General features: G+C 40.1%; 1 protein-coding gene across 12 annotated transcripts in view; it reads right to left on the reverse strand.

Moving 5' to 3' along the window:
• The window catches only part of obscnb (obscurin, cytoskeletal calmodulin and titin-interacting RhoGEF b), a 153,045-nt gene that overhangs the window by 47,845 nt on the left and 90,223 nt on the right, over positions 1–14,977 (reverse strand). For 9 of the 12 annotated variants that reach the window (XM_080837358.1, XM_080837362.1, XM_080837359.1 and 6 more), the window contains 4 exons: positions 13,298–13,555; positions 12,786–13,052; positions 11,693–11,965; positions 5,906–6,172 (listed from right to left, as the gene is read on the reverse strand). In XM_080837358.1, the coding sequence (XP_080693484.1) occupies positions 5,906–6,172; positions 11,693–11,965; positions 12,786–13,052; positions 13,298–13,555 (1,065 nt within the window). The remainder of the gene's footprint in view (positions 1–5,905; positions 6,173–11,692; positions 11,966–12,785; positions 13,053–13,297; positions 13,556–14,977) is intronic. The other 3 variants (XM_080837361.1, XM_080837364.1, XM_080837355.1) reach the window with 3 other exon arrangements.

Consider the following 14,977-nt stretch of genomic DNA (forward strand, 5'->3'; position numbering starts at 1 on the left):
GTAAAGCTCACATTGAATAATACATGGAACAATTCCATTATTTCTGCAGATCTCCGGTTTCTACTGACTTGGATATGCCAAGTCCTGCATATTCATTTAATGGGACTGACCACCACCCTGTGCAGAGAAATGGAAAAAGTTAAGCGTAGTATAGTAGACAGTTGGAAAGATTTAAATCAGTCATGATAGCCTTTCTTATAAATACCCTACTGCTAGAATCAGTACATTTCCAGCACAACATCTGCTCACTCGCACACAGTCAGCACACTGCCCATTTCAATCTTAGCCTGCAGACTTTGGTAAGGTATTAAACATGTTTGGAAAGGTATTAAACATGTTTGGTAAGGTATTTAACATGTTTGGTAAGCTATTAAACATGTTTGGTAAGGTATTAAACATGTTTGGTAAGGTGTTAAACATGTTTGTTAAGCTATTAAACATGTTTGGTAAGATAATAAACATGTTGGGTAAGGTATTAAACATGTTTTGTAAGCTATTAAACATTTTTGGTAAGGTATTAAACATGTTTGGTAAGATATTAAACATGTTGGGTAAGGTATTAAACATGTTTGGTAAGGTATTTAACATGTTTGGTAAGGTATTTAACATGTTTGAATAGATGATGACTCCAGCAACACACTTCCATTCAATGATTACATACCCTATGAACTCCAAGAACAGCAGGCCAAATGCAATCATTTATATATGTATCAATGCTAATCATAAATCAATAAAATTAATTATGGTAGGCTATCATTTGTACTCTAAACAAATTATATTTCTTAACATTTTTATATTTTATTGTTGTACACAGCACTTTGTCTGTATCTTTCCTTTAGACAATCCATTTGCTTGCACACTGAAGTGCTATATAAATAAACGTGTCTTGCCTCGCCTTGCCTATCCCCACACAGGAATCCCCTCATGGAGGCCAAGGGCAGCGGAAACATGTATGGGTATTTGGTGTAAGTGTATCAATAATGTATTGCCAATGATATGATACATGGCCATCTTGATCATTTGACCCACCTTTGGTTAGGTTTGGTGAAGTGGTTCTATCCCAAACATGACACCGTGCCTTGCCTGATATCAGCTCAAACTCTTCTGCAGAGGATATGTGGGCATGAGCACTACACATCCATTTTATGTTGAAATGCAAGCTGCATCGATTATTGCATTTTTCATAGAAAGACAAAATTGTGACAAGGAAAAGCTTTTTCTCTTATGAAAAAAATGGAGAGGGTAATTCATCTGTGGATTTTCTTTCATTATCAAACACAAAGTAGGAAGTGATTTCCTTTGCCAAGGCGCACATTAACGCACAGTGTTTTTCCGCATTTTCCGTGGTATTTATCAAACCAGATCGGCGCTGGGCACTCTGTGCTTACTCCGCCCTTTAGGGCCTGATTTACTAACATTGTGACCGCAGCTAAATCTGCGCCTTTGCCAAAGCGCAATATACCGCACAGTTTTTTTCTGCATTTTCCGTGGTATTTATCAAACCAGATCCGCGCTGGGCAATTATTATTTAGTGCACCGTTTAAAGACGGGAGAAATCGCCTGCAAGTTACTGCCACCATGGAGATTCGAGGAAGAGAAAACGAAGGTTCAGCGAAGAGGAGATAGATATATTGGTTCACGTTCGCTCAATCACTGAACCTCATTCAATACGCGCGTGGTCATATTGTTGTTCTGCCCGCCATCACCTACAGCGAGATGTTTAAAAGAACACGGTTATTAAGAATATGCTATTGGTGGCATTAATGCATAAACTGTCTATTATAACAATATAGATGTGTACATGGTGAGATTTATAATTTGTACAAGGGACATGGGTTCACTACAATACATCCCCACTGAAACAAATACATTTACCAAGTAGCCAGGCCTCTCCAAAATCCCCGTTGCTCAATCTTGGATAGATGGCACTATTCCAGAAGATAAAACTGTCATGGACAGGTATTTGGCTACCACGTTAGTAATGGTCATGTTGGCATCACATATGACCTGGACAGTCATTGAATATGTGTGCTTTCTGTTTCGGTAAATGTGTTCGTGGATTGAAGGTGGGACTGTTTGGATGTGGGTGCAATCAATGGCTCCAATTATGTTCGGAAAGTTTGCAATTTGAAAAAAAGTCCTGTTTGATGTCTCTAATTTCAGCTATGGTAGTGGGGAAATGTATATTGACCAGTGCGCCGTAGCAATGCGTCGAGTACCTAGGTGAATATTTGGAGTGAAGGCTGAGATATACCAACTGCAGATGCTATAACTGTTTGAAATGATCCGGAGGCCAATATTTGCAATGTTGCCAGGAGTTTAACAACTGATGGAATGGAATGTGATTGCCGGGTGGAGGGTTCGATGTCGTCTCTGATCTGGTTCAGTAATTGTGATATTGCGTGGCTGGTTAACCTGTACCGTCTTATGATTTCTGGTTCGCTTAACTGGAAAAGTGTTATTCGTGTTGAAAAAATTCTTTCTGTGTTGTCTTTGTCTCTGGCTTCGCCTTGTTCTAATAACTGCTGCCATATCGAAGTTTTCAGACTCAATCAAAATAGCGCTTCCTGGTTAAGACGTGCTTTTATGAGGTGGAGAATTATCCCGCAAATTAGAATCGCACTCTCGCCAGGCAGTTTTAGTAAATACCACGCAATACATCATTATGCGCACTTAACTTCTCTCCTCCCATATATTAGCGCCACACACCCACGTTTCCTTAAACCCTTCCACCTGGCTGCGGCTCACACCCACAAAGCGTTAATATGCGCTTCTACTCAAATGCGCCTCCTTTGTAAATACCGTTTTATGTTTACACCTGCTATTTTACGCCTGAAATGGGCGCAATCCTGTTAGTAAATCAGGCCCTGAGTCGCAACCTCGAATGTTTTAAAAGTCGAAATGCATCGATAATCGTTTTATCGGTTTAGAATTGATAACCGATGAAACTTTTCTACTTCAGTATCATTGGATCTAGTAGAGTGAAACAAAGCTACCTGACATTTCTGCGATATAGCAATGAACTGCTCCTCATTCTACAAAATTGACGTTTTTTAAAAACATGTTTTTGTTTTATATGAATGTGCAGGTTCTCTAGATCACAGAAGAAAGAACAATAACCTGCTTGCATGATTGTTTATATTAATATGCATTTGTCATGGTCCTCAAAAATCACCTTAATCCCATCATTTACCATTTTTTCCTGTTTTGATAGCACGTTTGTTTTGTGCTTTTGGTTGCATTTTGGAATTCCTAGACACAATCAGATCATTTGTGTATTATCAAATTAGGTAGATATACAGATTGTATAGGAGAGAGAGAGAGAGAGATTAAAGATGCAGTCCATGATTCTGAGGAAATGTTTTTGATAACAGCCAATCGAATGACACCCCTCCCTCCATGGTTCTGATGCAACATGTTGATTGGCTGGAATAGTTTATGGCTTGGTTTAGGAATGTTAAAATTAATCATTTTGCGATTAAACCCCACCCTTTGCATAATTAACCTATCGCTAAGTCCCGCCCCTTGAACGCAGACGAGCCAATGGCAGTTTAGTAATAGCTGCACTTGAACATCTTGTGTTTACAATTCCATAAAGAAGCATTAGACACCGTGATTCTTCTCGTTTTATGGGGTTTGTTGTAATGTAAGTTGAACAAAAATGGTCAAATGATGTGCATGGGGTAGATGCAACACTTATACGAGGTATCTTGAGAGGATAGGCAATGGGGTATATTTTATCCCATTTCCCAAACCAAAACAAGACAGGGCCAAATATCTCCGTTGGATTTAGCTGTGTGGTAGACCGCACAGTCAACTCTACGTTCATTACCTATCTGCCATACATTTGTTAGGTTGGAATTTCCCTCTGCTAAAGCAATCAACTAAACCTACATAATCATAGGCATACTCATTATTCACATTATTCACATTGACAGTACCGGCTTTCTTTCATCACTGATGTTATGCTAGGCTTAGGCAAGTATTTTCTGGTTAAAACTAGCTAACGTTAACTAAGCTATTCACTCGCTGTGCTAGCTAGCTAGACAGGAAGGACACTGTCCTGTCAGGAACAGGGTAATGCTAGTTAATAAACTAATAAACGTAGGTCTACATCTCAGTGCCTCTCCATATAAGATAAATTAACTGAAGTTTTAAATGTTGTACATATCCCTCTATTGCATAATGAAGTCCCTTTTGAAGGCTTCTAGATGAAATTGGGTCCTTCTGTCTCCAAATGTTGTCTAAACTCTCTTGGGATATCGTTTTGACACTGATCGTAGACTCTGATAGCTTGTCCGAGTTAGCAACAGTAATTAAGGGGGGCGGGGCTTAGCGATTGTGAAAAATGCTCAAGAGTGGGCAAAGGGCTGAAAAAGAGGGTGGCATACGCTCTGGAGGATGAGTCTCAATCAGGAGATGAGAATGAGACCTGCACTGAGAGGGAGGTATAAACTCTGGAGGAAAAGTCTCAATCAGGAGATGAGAATGAGACCTGCACTGAGAGGTGGGCTGCCCATTTCATAACGTAGAAATGTACAGTGCTGTTCCATCAATTATGACAAGTTGCCAAGGTCCTGAAGCAGCAAAGCAGCCCCAGACCATCACACTACCACCACTGTGTTTTTCTGCTGGTATGAGTCATACCAGCAGAAAAACACAGTGGTGGTAGTGTGATGGTACTATGTATGACCTCTTATTGGGCAACCGGGCCTTTTGCACGGCAGCACCTTCTTACATTTATTTTATAATAGTTTGTTTTAACTATGTTTTTACTATGAACTGTGGCACTCTGAGAATGAAGAGTGCGCTATAAATTATATACATTATAATTATTATTATTACTGTGGAATGCGTTAGCTTTACGCTAGATGTCACCCATGTCTTCCAAAAAGTTCCACTTGAAAGTGAAAAAAAAGTAAAAGTCCTCTCTATGGCAGAGGTGGTGTAGACACACACACACTCTGAAATTCACCTCTGCATTTAACCCATCCAGGGAAGTAACACACATACACAGTGAAGTGAGGTTACACACTAACCCGGAGCAGTGAGCTGCCATTGGCGATGCCCGGGGAGCAGTGATTGGGGTTATGTGCCTTGCTCAAGGGCACTTCAGCCGTGGATGTGGGCATGGGAGAGCAGTGGTCTACCACTTCCCCCGCCCACATTTTTCCTACTAGTTGGGGATCGAACCGGCCACCGGTTTCTGGCCTGAAACTCTAACCAGTAGGCCACCGCTGTCCCATCAGTCCACAGAATCTTATCCCAAAAGGGGGTCATCAAGATGTTTGTTGCCAAATACTTTTTGGTCAGCAGTGGTTTTCCCCCTGCTACTATTCCATAGATGCAATTTTTGCCCAGTCTCTTTCTTATTATGGAATCGTGAACACTGGCCTGACTGAGGCCTGCAGTTCTTTAGTTAGTCTGGGCTCTTTTGTGACCTCCTGGATGAATTCCCTCTGTGAGTTGCTTTGAATAAAAGCGTCGGCTAAATACCTGAATCCGAAGAGTTTCACATTAATATTAAAAAATATATTTGGGTGGGACAAAAAGCTATTTTGTCAAACTGTTATTTACATTTTTATATATTGTATATATTTATGTATTCTATATCATGGCATTCCAGGTTTTTTTTGAGAACACATACTGAACAGACAGCTAGGACTGTAAGGAACAATTCACCGAATTTGACAAAAAGTGTATTATTATTAGTATTAGAATTGTGGACTGTACCTTTGAGAGAAAAAGATAGAAAGATGCAGATGCATATAACATTATTTTGATTTTGTAAGCTGGCATGGGGTTGGAGGTGAAACCTACCATCTACTACTTTATAAATGGAAATAGCAATTTGCCAAGTTTTAGTAATAACATCAGGTGCATTTTTTTAGTGAGTTAAGCTCACCTTGCACCTCCAGGTGAGCCTTCACACAGGTGCCCTCCGCCTCACAGGAGTACTTCCCCGTGTCTCCTGGGAGAACTGAGCTAATGAACAAGTGAGCCACGTTCCAATCCTGTTCCAATATTACCCTGCACCCATCAGACTGCAGTGGGCGGCCATCTTTGTTCCAGACAGCCGTGACCGGCCGAGAATATTGACAGATGAACTCTGCAGGGCGGCCTTCTTGCACCTGCAGATCCTCCATGGCGCTGACCACCTCTACAGAAGGATCTGGAACGAGCGTGAGCATGGATCTGAATCAGATCGCTGTTGCTGGGCAACACTCAACTTTTACAATACACTCCTCAAGGCACTTTTGAGTAGATCTACAGTGCTTCCTCAGTTTAAAGTAACAGAAGGTTATACATAGGTTCAATTCTAACACATTGCTTGTAACATATAGGTAACAATGCTTTGCCACAAAACTGTAGGAGTAAAAGAGGAGTAAAAAAAGGCTGGTCCAATTCAAAGGACCTTTGCATAAAGTTGCTTAGTTTCTACCAATAAAGCTGCCCGCAAACTTTAAGAATAGCAGAGCATGACGGAATTGGTTAGGAGGTTAGAGCTGACACATAAGTGCATGTGAGTATGAGGAAGAGCATTAAGGTCAGGGTGTGGAGCAAATATCCTTGCTGGAAGTGAATTATTATTCAAATTAGATGATTTTGGAGTATTTTAACAACACACCTGAAAAAAAGAATCTACAGGGGGTTTTTTTATTAGAAAAACATGTATAGTTATTTCATGATTTCATGTAGTATTATGTCATGATTAATGTGTTAAAACAACTTAGATTAAAATGTTTGACTCTCTTTACTAAGTTGCTCCCTCATATAGACCATAGCCTGCAAATGTTTAAAGACTGTGATAACATTGTTCCTCACCATTCCAACCTATACTCACATATAGACATATAAGGTTGCCTACTAGGGTACCTTACTCTTTGTACTTCTAATTCTAGTGTCTTTTCTACCTCCCCTCCTACTCTTCACTATTCCCAGTCTGTCCACCTGAGCCGCTTGCAAAAGTCTACTGCTTTCCCACCAAACTATAATTCATATTTTTATACTGGGTTTCTGATGCATCATACTGACCTGTGCCCATACATACTTACCCATAGCTATACTAATGAATGCCATGGCTGGCATGGTCCTCAGGTACATAGCCCAACTTACCCTTATAACAGTAATCTTATGGGTACAATATGCTCACACCATGATGTTGTACAATCACTATCTGGAATGCACGCTGCTAACTCACTGACTTGTTGTGCCTAAATAAACTGTGTTATTAATTTATCATCATTATTAAATGAAGCAAACTGTTGTAGTCATCTACGATATAGGCTATTTACAATGTCATCCTGTAGGTCTTATTCCTTTAGAGGGAAACTTCGGGATATTTTTACTACAGGCAATTAACGATCGAAAGCAATCCAGTATTGAGTTTCAATGCTATTACCAGCAATGTGAAAAGGCGGTCCATTGTAATCCCATGGAGCAAGCATCTGTGTAAAAGTAAACCGCATGTTTTCCCCACTGGATGGCTCATAATGTTGTTTACATATCTGATAACATGGAAAGGATCCCTACAGAGATAGACCTGTGTCTGTTTACCTCAATAACTGTAAATACCCTGTAGAATATGATCGTAGAAATGTTTCTACCATTTATGTGATATTAATGTCAGTTCTGTATTAAATGACTGTAGAAACAAGGACAATTGAGTTGGCTACGATAATATTGACTACTGGGCTACATGTGCTGTAGAGCAGCATGCCATAGGGACCAGGCCTTCATTCATGTTTATCAATTTATTTATTTAGGAACATACCTCACGGGGGGTACTTGCTGTAGAATAGGACAAGATGGTTTACTTGTAGTAACATATAATCTGTAAAAAGAACATTTGGGTACCATCTAGGAGGTTGCCTATGCACAACCAGAATGACTCCTCAGTGGTGTGGAAAATATATGACCCAGTGACTTGCAAAGTGTTTGCAATACGGTATCTAGAGCACAAACCATCTGTAGATAATGATAATCCACAGGTCTTTGTGTTTCAATGGGACTGAAAAATGGAGAGAACAATAGGTAACATTATATAGTGAAGAGCCAGCAGCAAGATGTAGGATTGGGCCTTAAACAGGTCTTCATCAATCTGAGTCTCATTAGCACATGTGCCTTTGGATCACCTTGATATGCACTTTGTGAGGGAGTCAGCAGCCACGGGCGTCAAATCTGGTTCAAAGGTCAATTAGGCCTAATATGCTTAATCAAGCTCACCCAGATCACACACCTGTCCATTTTGCAACTTGTATGAATTGAATGATGTCTTCTTATAAAATGAAATAAATGTTTTACTTTCTGTATTATCTATTCTAAGTGTGTTCTTTGTCTTATTCTGCAATTTTTTAGTCCACAGTACCATTACATTTAATACCTGTGTAAATTGTACATTTGGCAAATGAAGCGATTCTGATTTGCACCCATTCCCTGCTTTAAAAATGAAAGAATTCATTATCTAGGCTGTTGCACTACAACATTTGTAAGTGAATTTCAATATAGGCACAGGCAATTACACCATTTACAAGCTGACATTGCTGCAAAAGACATGTCAAAATTGGTCTCCATACTGGTAATTATAAAACAATTGGGTTCTATCGCGTCATTCAGATGTTTCTGATTGGACGAGAGACGTTCCATGAGTTGGATTATCCCAGAACAACCCAACTTGGACTTTTCACAGCTAATAATAAATCACTCCGCGATGAAACATTCTATAGCGCATTGATGATAACCGTTAATTCAAAGTTTTTATAATTCCTAACCAAGACGTTGACAATGGAACTATTTTTTGTTGCGGAGAAACAATGGCGAAATAAAACATTTTTAATCAATAACTTCCTGTTGAAATGTTAATGGTTGATTATAGAATTGTTTTATAGAAGCAATATAGTACTCGTGCGAGTGGGGTAGGTAAGGGATATTCCCACGGGTGTTGTTGTCTACGCCACTCGGCCTCCAGCCTTACCTACCCCACTCCCACTTGTGCTATATTGCTTAAATATACTTTGACTGAGTGGTCCCTTCCAATACAATTGGCACGACAGCTATGACTGTTAATAATTTGAATGTTCAGTTATGACATTTCCAAGTGCACTGCCACCACGTTTCAGCAAAGCTGCTGTTTTGTCTCCTCTGTGATCTTGGTTTTATTTTTTATTTTCTGTCTCTGTACTGCATGGTCATGGCCAAGAATACATTGGCTGCTTCTCCACCAACCGTTCTGTCAGTGACCATCGAGGTTGTGGTTATGTTTTGTTGGCTTTTTGTCTTAAAGATCAATTTAGTTTGTCCCTCCTGTATCTCATTGTTTTGCATTACTATTATTATTAGCCATGTGCCTATATTTTCAGTTCGGCTATTGTTTCCTGCCTTGCTGGCTAAGCCACTTTTTGCTTTTTTTGTCTCAGAGTGCTATTGTGATTGTGTTGTGTATTCTTGCGTGGTGTGTAGCATCAGGACCCTCCCCTAAAGCTAGTCCCTTCTACTGTGGTAGGGGCACCGTGCAATGTATTGCGAATAGCTAACTGGTTGCTGTGCTCGCTTTGTATGTTAATGTTGTCTGTGTCTACTCAAGATGCCACGTTGTACTGTCCTATCAATTGTTGGGGTTGCCTGTCTGTTCTTTTGAAATTGTTAGAATGGCAATTACCGTAATTTCCGGACTATAAGCCGCTACTTTTTTCTCACACGTTGAACCTCGCGGCTTATACAATGACGCGGCTTATTTATGGATTTTTCCCACTTTCACAACCATAATGCCTGAGGGGAGGCAAACAGTAACTCTGCCTAAATGAAGGGGGCGTGCAGGAGCCTGAAACTGGACTTTAAATCGAAACGTGAAATGTTAAATAATGGGAGATCAATGCTGGAGCTAAAAGGTATGCTTCAAACGACGGGACAGAAAATAACTTGATGTTGGAACCTCAAGATTAGATTTGGCTTTAGACGAAGAGTGGAGACCAAAGCATGAGCAATATTCGCTAACATTACATTGATATCAGAGTGAGCCCTTGCTCTATCGATTTCCCATTATTTCTCTTAGGTATGTTTATATCTATGTGAAGCCATTTAACATTCCACAAGTGGTTGTAATCACGTAGAACCCAAGACTGCTTTTTCAATGGTGAGATGATTTTGAAAAATTTAACTTTGCAGCTTAAGTTGTGTTTCCTGGTTGTTACTGGATATCGAATTGTTGTGCTAGCTAAGGAAACTTTAAATAACCTTAGCATAAACGATTTCAATGGAAGAGTTACATTTGCATGAAATGATAGCTAGTTATCTAGTATCCTCGATTTAACTCAAAAAATTATAATGGGAAGGGGCAGAAGCCCTCAGGGTGCCTGTGCAACTTCGTATGAAAGAGTACATATTCAAACATATTAATACGAGTTCATCACAAGCTAGCAGCTGCCAACTGTATGTACCACACCTATGTGTGTGAAAAATGATAATATGAAATATGATAAACAGTAGACAATGTGTGAGCTGCCAATTGAATGATGATTTTACGTAAACAACACGGCGACACAACTGTCTTTTATGGTCGATATTGGATATTTTGAACTCAAACCAGTTCCAAACAGAGGTGCCCCCTTTTTAACCAAATCGTCATCATCCTGCTCTTGAGCAACATCACTTTCTGCGTGTTAACTTATCCTCGATTGTTCACTTTTGCACTTATAATAAGCTCTATATTTGTATAATATTAGTACGTTGCATGCCTACTAACTGTTCTTGTTGTGCCGTGTTTCGTTAAAGCCTGTGTAAAGTTCATTTGTTTTCAATGTACCGGTAGGCACCTGCAGCTTATAGACAAGTGCGGCTTATTTATGTTCAAAATAAGTATTTTTTTTAAATTCAGTGGGTGCGGCTTCCATTCAGGTGCGCATAATAGTCCGGAAATTACGGTACACAAGTTGAATCACCTTCTGATCACAGACTTCTGTGTGCCTGGGGTGGGCAGTGAGCTGCCCACCTTTCCAGAAATGAGAAACAGTACTGGTATTTCCTGTGCTATTTTTCCATTTGCTTAACAAATTTCCTTTCTCACTTTTGATTGGGTGGGGATGATGCACATTTGGGTGGGCTGAGCACACCCCTGGTCATAGCTACTGCTAGCCCCGATGCAAGTTGCTAAGGATCATTGCTAGTTACAGAGCGACTGGAGTGACACTATCAGACATGTAGGATGTAAAATGTCTCAACATTTCTTTTTTCTGTCATGGTTAAAATCATGTCTCTGCCATCATACTCAGACTGTAAAGTCAAAAGCTGGGATTTATAAGCGTAGGCTGGAAGTGATCTCACAGTCTCACATATGCTTTTAACTGAGTGCTACTCAGAGCACCCTGAATTATTTGTTAAAAAGAGAGGCCTTAAATGATAAACTCATGCATTCATGGAGCACACACTTTGGTCAGCAGACATGGCACTTATCTGTATTGAGGGGATTGAGATAAACCCTTTGTCCTGAACCCAGCTGCAAAGATTAGGGTGGACCATTTCTTTAGCGCTCAAATCAAAAAATTCAAGTACTAGCATTTAAATGTCATAAATATTTACATTTCATAGATAAAAAACATTACTGTTATAATTGTTTATAGATTTGTTTTGCAGCGTCATAAGAAAAGTATGGCTCAACTCCCGTCAATACCACCATAGATTCTTCCACCAACAATACCTTTAACCAAGAGCTTTGCAGAAGATACCAGGCTGCCAGCTTTAAATGTGACAGTTCCTGAGTCATCAGGGGCAAGGTTCTTAAAGCTGAGAGTGTAGATATGGCCCTGGAGAAGCCCAATCTCACAGAAGCGGCCGTGATCCAGCCGAGTACCATCCAGCCACCACTGAACTTTACCAGGTGCCTGGCCAGACAACGTGCAGGAAAACACAGGCCGCTCACCCGCAAAGACGTCAGTGTTGTGCAAACCTGAAACTAACTGCACCTCACCCGCTGCAGAGTAAGACACAAGACACTCAGCCACACAGAAGGACCATACTGTCTGCCTTCAGTACTCATAATGACATTCACTCAGCTACTGCACTTTCATAAAATCAGCGTGGACCTTACTTCTCTTCTCTGAATTGTGAAGAAAATCGTTGATATTTGAGAATTTGGGTGAAAATGGTTTAAAGGTGAAGTCAGTTGTTTTGAAATATCTGAAAAGTTTCTGGACCCTAAATAAAAACAAACGTATGTCTGGAATATAATAGTTGATAAGAAAAAGGATCATTAATAATTGTAATAATTGTTCCTGTATCCTCTGATACAGCTGATACTGTGTCCTCTGCTGCTGAATACAATTTTGAGATTTAGAGGGCCCAGATAATGTAACCAATTACATTAAAAACAGTGGTTGGATTAACCAAGAGTCCACCAAGTGCAGTTTCATCATCATCATTGTAAGTCCAGAAGCATTTTCATTTTTGACAGAAAAACTACTTAATGTAAACAGTACTGAAAAAGACAATATCAGGATATTGGAATCATGATTCATCAATAATGTAAAATCAATTATGTATCAATTTTCCTTCATTTTTTGTCAACAGGGAAACAATACTCAAGTGTTCTCTCTGTTTCAAAAGTCGATTGATTCTATTCAAGGGATTTGCACAGACATATCCCTTTAAATGAGTCTACACTGCATCTGAGATCAATCATTTTAAACATTAAAACCTAAACACAGACAATTCACTCATCAAAAGAATTCATAGCCCCTGGTCAGACATGCCAAGGAATGAGAGTTTCTGATGCCATTGTGGCATTGTGTTACCTTTTACTGTAACCGAGGCGGTAGTCAGTTGGGCTCCAGCATCACATGTGTAATAACCATTGTCCTCAGGATCCAGATCATGTATGAGGAGCTCCTGAATGAGGCCATCTTGCTTCATGGTGTACTTCTTACCACTCTGAAGGACCACGCCTCCTTTTCTCCACTCTGCTTTAACACCTGGCTTGGAGAGCTCACAGCGGAGTGTTACACTGTCACCCTCCATTGCTTCCTGATTCTTCAGCTCTTTCTGGAAATAGGCGGGAGTTTCTGATAGAAGAACACACATGACAAGAGTGAAATACTTCAGAGGACTGTCTTCAAAAATATGGTATTTAAAGGCAAATGAAGTGAGGCATGGCTGAAAGACGACTGAAAGAACATTTGAAGTGAAGAGCATGTGAGGTGCATCAAGTGCATTCCTGCAGACAGAATGAGTTCAGTTTGCTTTGGTTAAACAACCTTGCAACGGCAGTTCTGAGAATGTATGTTCTTAATCCTGCGTTCCTGTTTACCTTGGACAGAAAGCTTGATGGTGCTTTGTTCATCCCCTGTATCACAGGTGTATAATCCAGAATCAGACACTTGGACTTTTTGTATGTAGAGCTTGTGGGTGGCACCATCCTTGTGAACTTCATATCTGCCCCCTTCTTCAATAACCACCTGACCTCTTCTCCAGAGAACACTGGCTTTTAACTCTGATATCATGCAGGACAGGGTGACTGTCTCCCCCTCTTTGGCAGCCGTGTCACTAGGGCCTTCTAAGATCCAGGCTAGACATGGAAAACCCCAAATCAAGTGTTTATGTCACATGACTGACACACAAATCAAGTGTTTTTGTCACATGACTCACACCAAAATCAAGTGTTTTTGTCACATGACTGACACTGCAATAACAGTAGCTTTACAATGAAAACACTTCCCAATACAAAGGAAAAATGTTCAGAGGTTTAGAAGCCTTCCCAAGTTTTTCGTGTAAAGTGATACTTCTCATCACCAAGGTAGCATTAATTACTCCAGAAATCCAAATTTGTTCTATTAACCAGACAAATGTCCATTTGCTTTGCCATTCTAACTGTTAATCTTTGACATTATCCAGTGGAAATTTGGAGAAACAGAAGTGAGATTTAGTTATGTTCTGAACTTGTGAAGGTTTTCAATTTAAAAGTTGATGCTTTTTTAGGCAGGTTAATGAAAAACAACCTTAACTTCCAGTTTTCCTGAGGTTTTGAATGTCTCAGAAATGATCTGCAGGTTATTGCTGGGTTTGCCTACCTAAATATTTAACCACCCTTAATTATAGTTACTGTAGATAACTAATGCAAGGGAATGTTGTCACAATATTGTACACATCTATATCAAATGTATTTCATTCCCCATAATGAAACACTGTCCAGATATGAATTTGGCTTCTGAAGAGCCTATTTTTGCTCAATGAAAATCACAAGTGCAGAATGTTCAAAATTATGAGAGAATGCTCTCAAAAGTGAAAATGTTACTTCAATTCAAGTATATTTTTTTGAACAACAGCAAAATTATGTTAGGAAAAGCAATATGCCGGCCAGAGCAAAGCTGTGGTCTTATGGAAGTGAATGGAAGTGAATGTCAAGTGGAATGGAGACCAAAGACCAGAGGCAGGCCACACGTGACCATGGGCATGCAGCATGAAGACAACTGATGGACAAAACTCCCATCATGCCTTCTGTTACCTTTGGGTTTGTGCTGCACTAGAAGGGTGGCCACACTTTTCTCTTCACCAACCACAAAGGCCACATCACCTGATTCTTCTGGTGTGACCATTCGGAGCACTAGGTGATGCTCTCGGCCCTGGCACCTGATCTGATTCAGGTCATTGTTCTGCAGGTGGTTGGAGCCCAACCACCACTCAGTATGAGTCACCCCCTCCTGGGACACTTCACAACTGAAATGGGCATCCTCACCCACAGTAAGTGCAATATCATGTATGCCACGAGTGATACGCACACGCTCTAGATGTGGATGGGAGGAGGGTTAGGCCTGTATGTTTGTATATAACATAAGGGTGCTTAAGCAGCAACACTCGGGATCAAATCTTCCCTTCATGAAACAACATGAAGCTGCTGCTGTAGTTGCTTACTGAAAATCTCACATACAGTCACACAAAACCATATATCTAATCCATGGACAGTTCGCCTACAGAGGATTTACAGAGGATT

Source organism: Sprattus sprattus (assembly GCF_963457725.1).
Source record: "Sprattus sprattus genome assembly, chromosome: 4".
Lineage (NCBI taxonomy): Eukaryota > Metazoa > Chordata > Actinopteri > Clupeiformes > Clupeidae > Sprattus > Sprattus sprattus.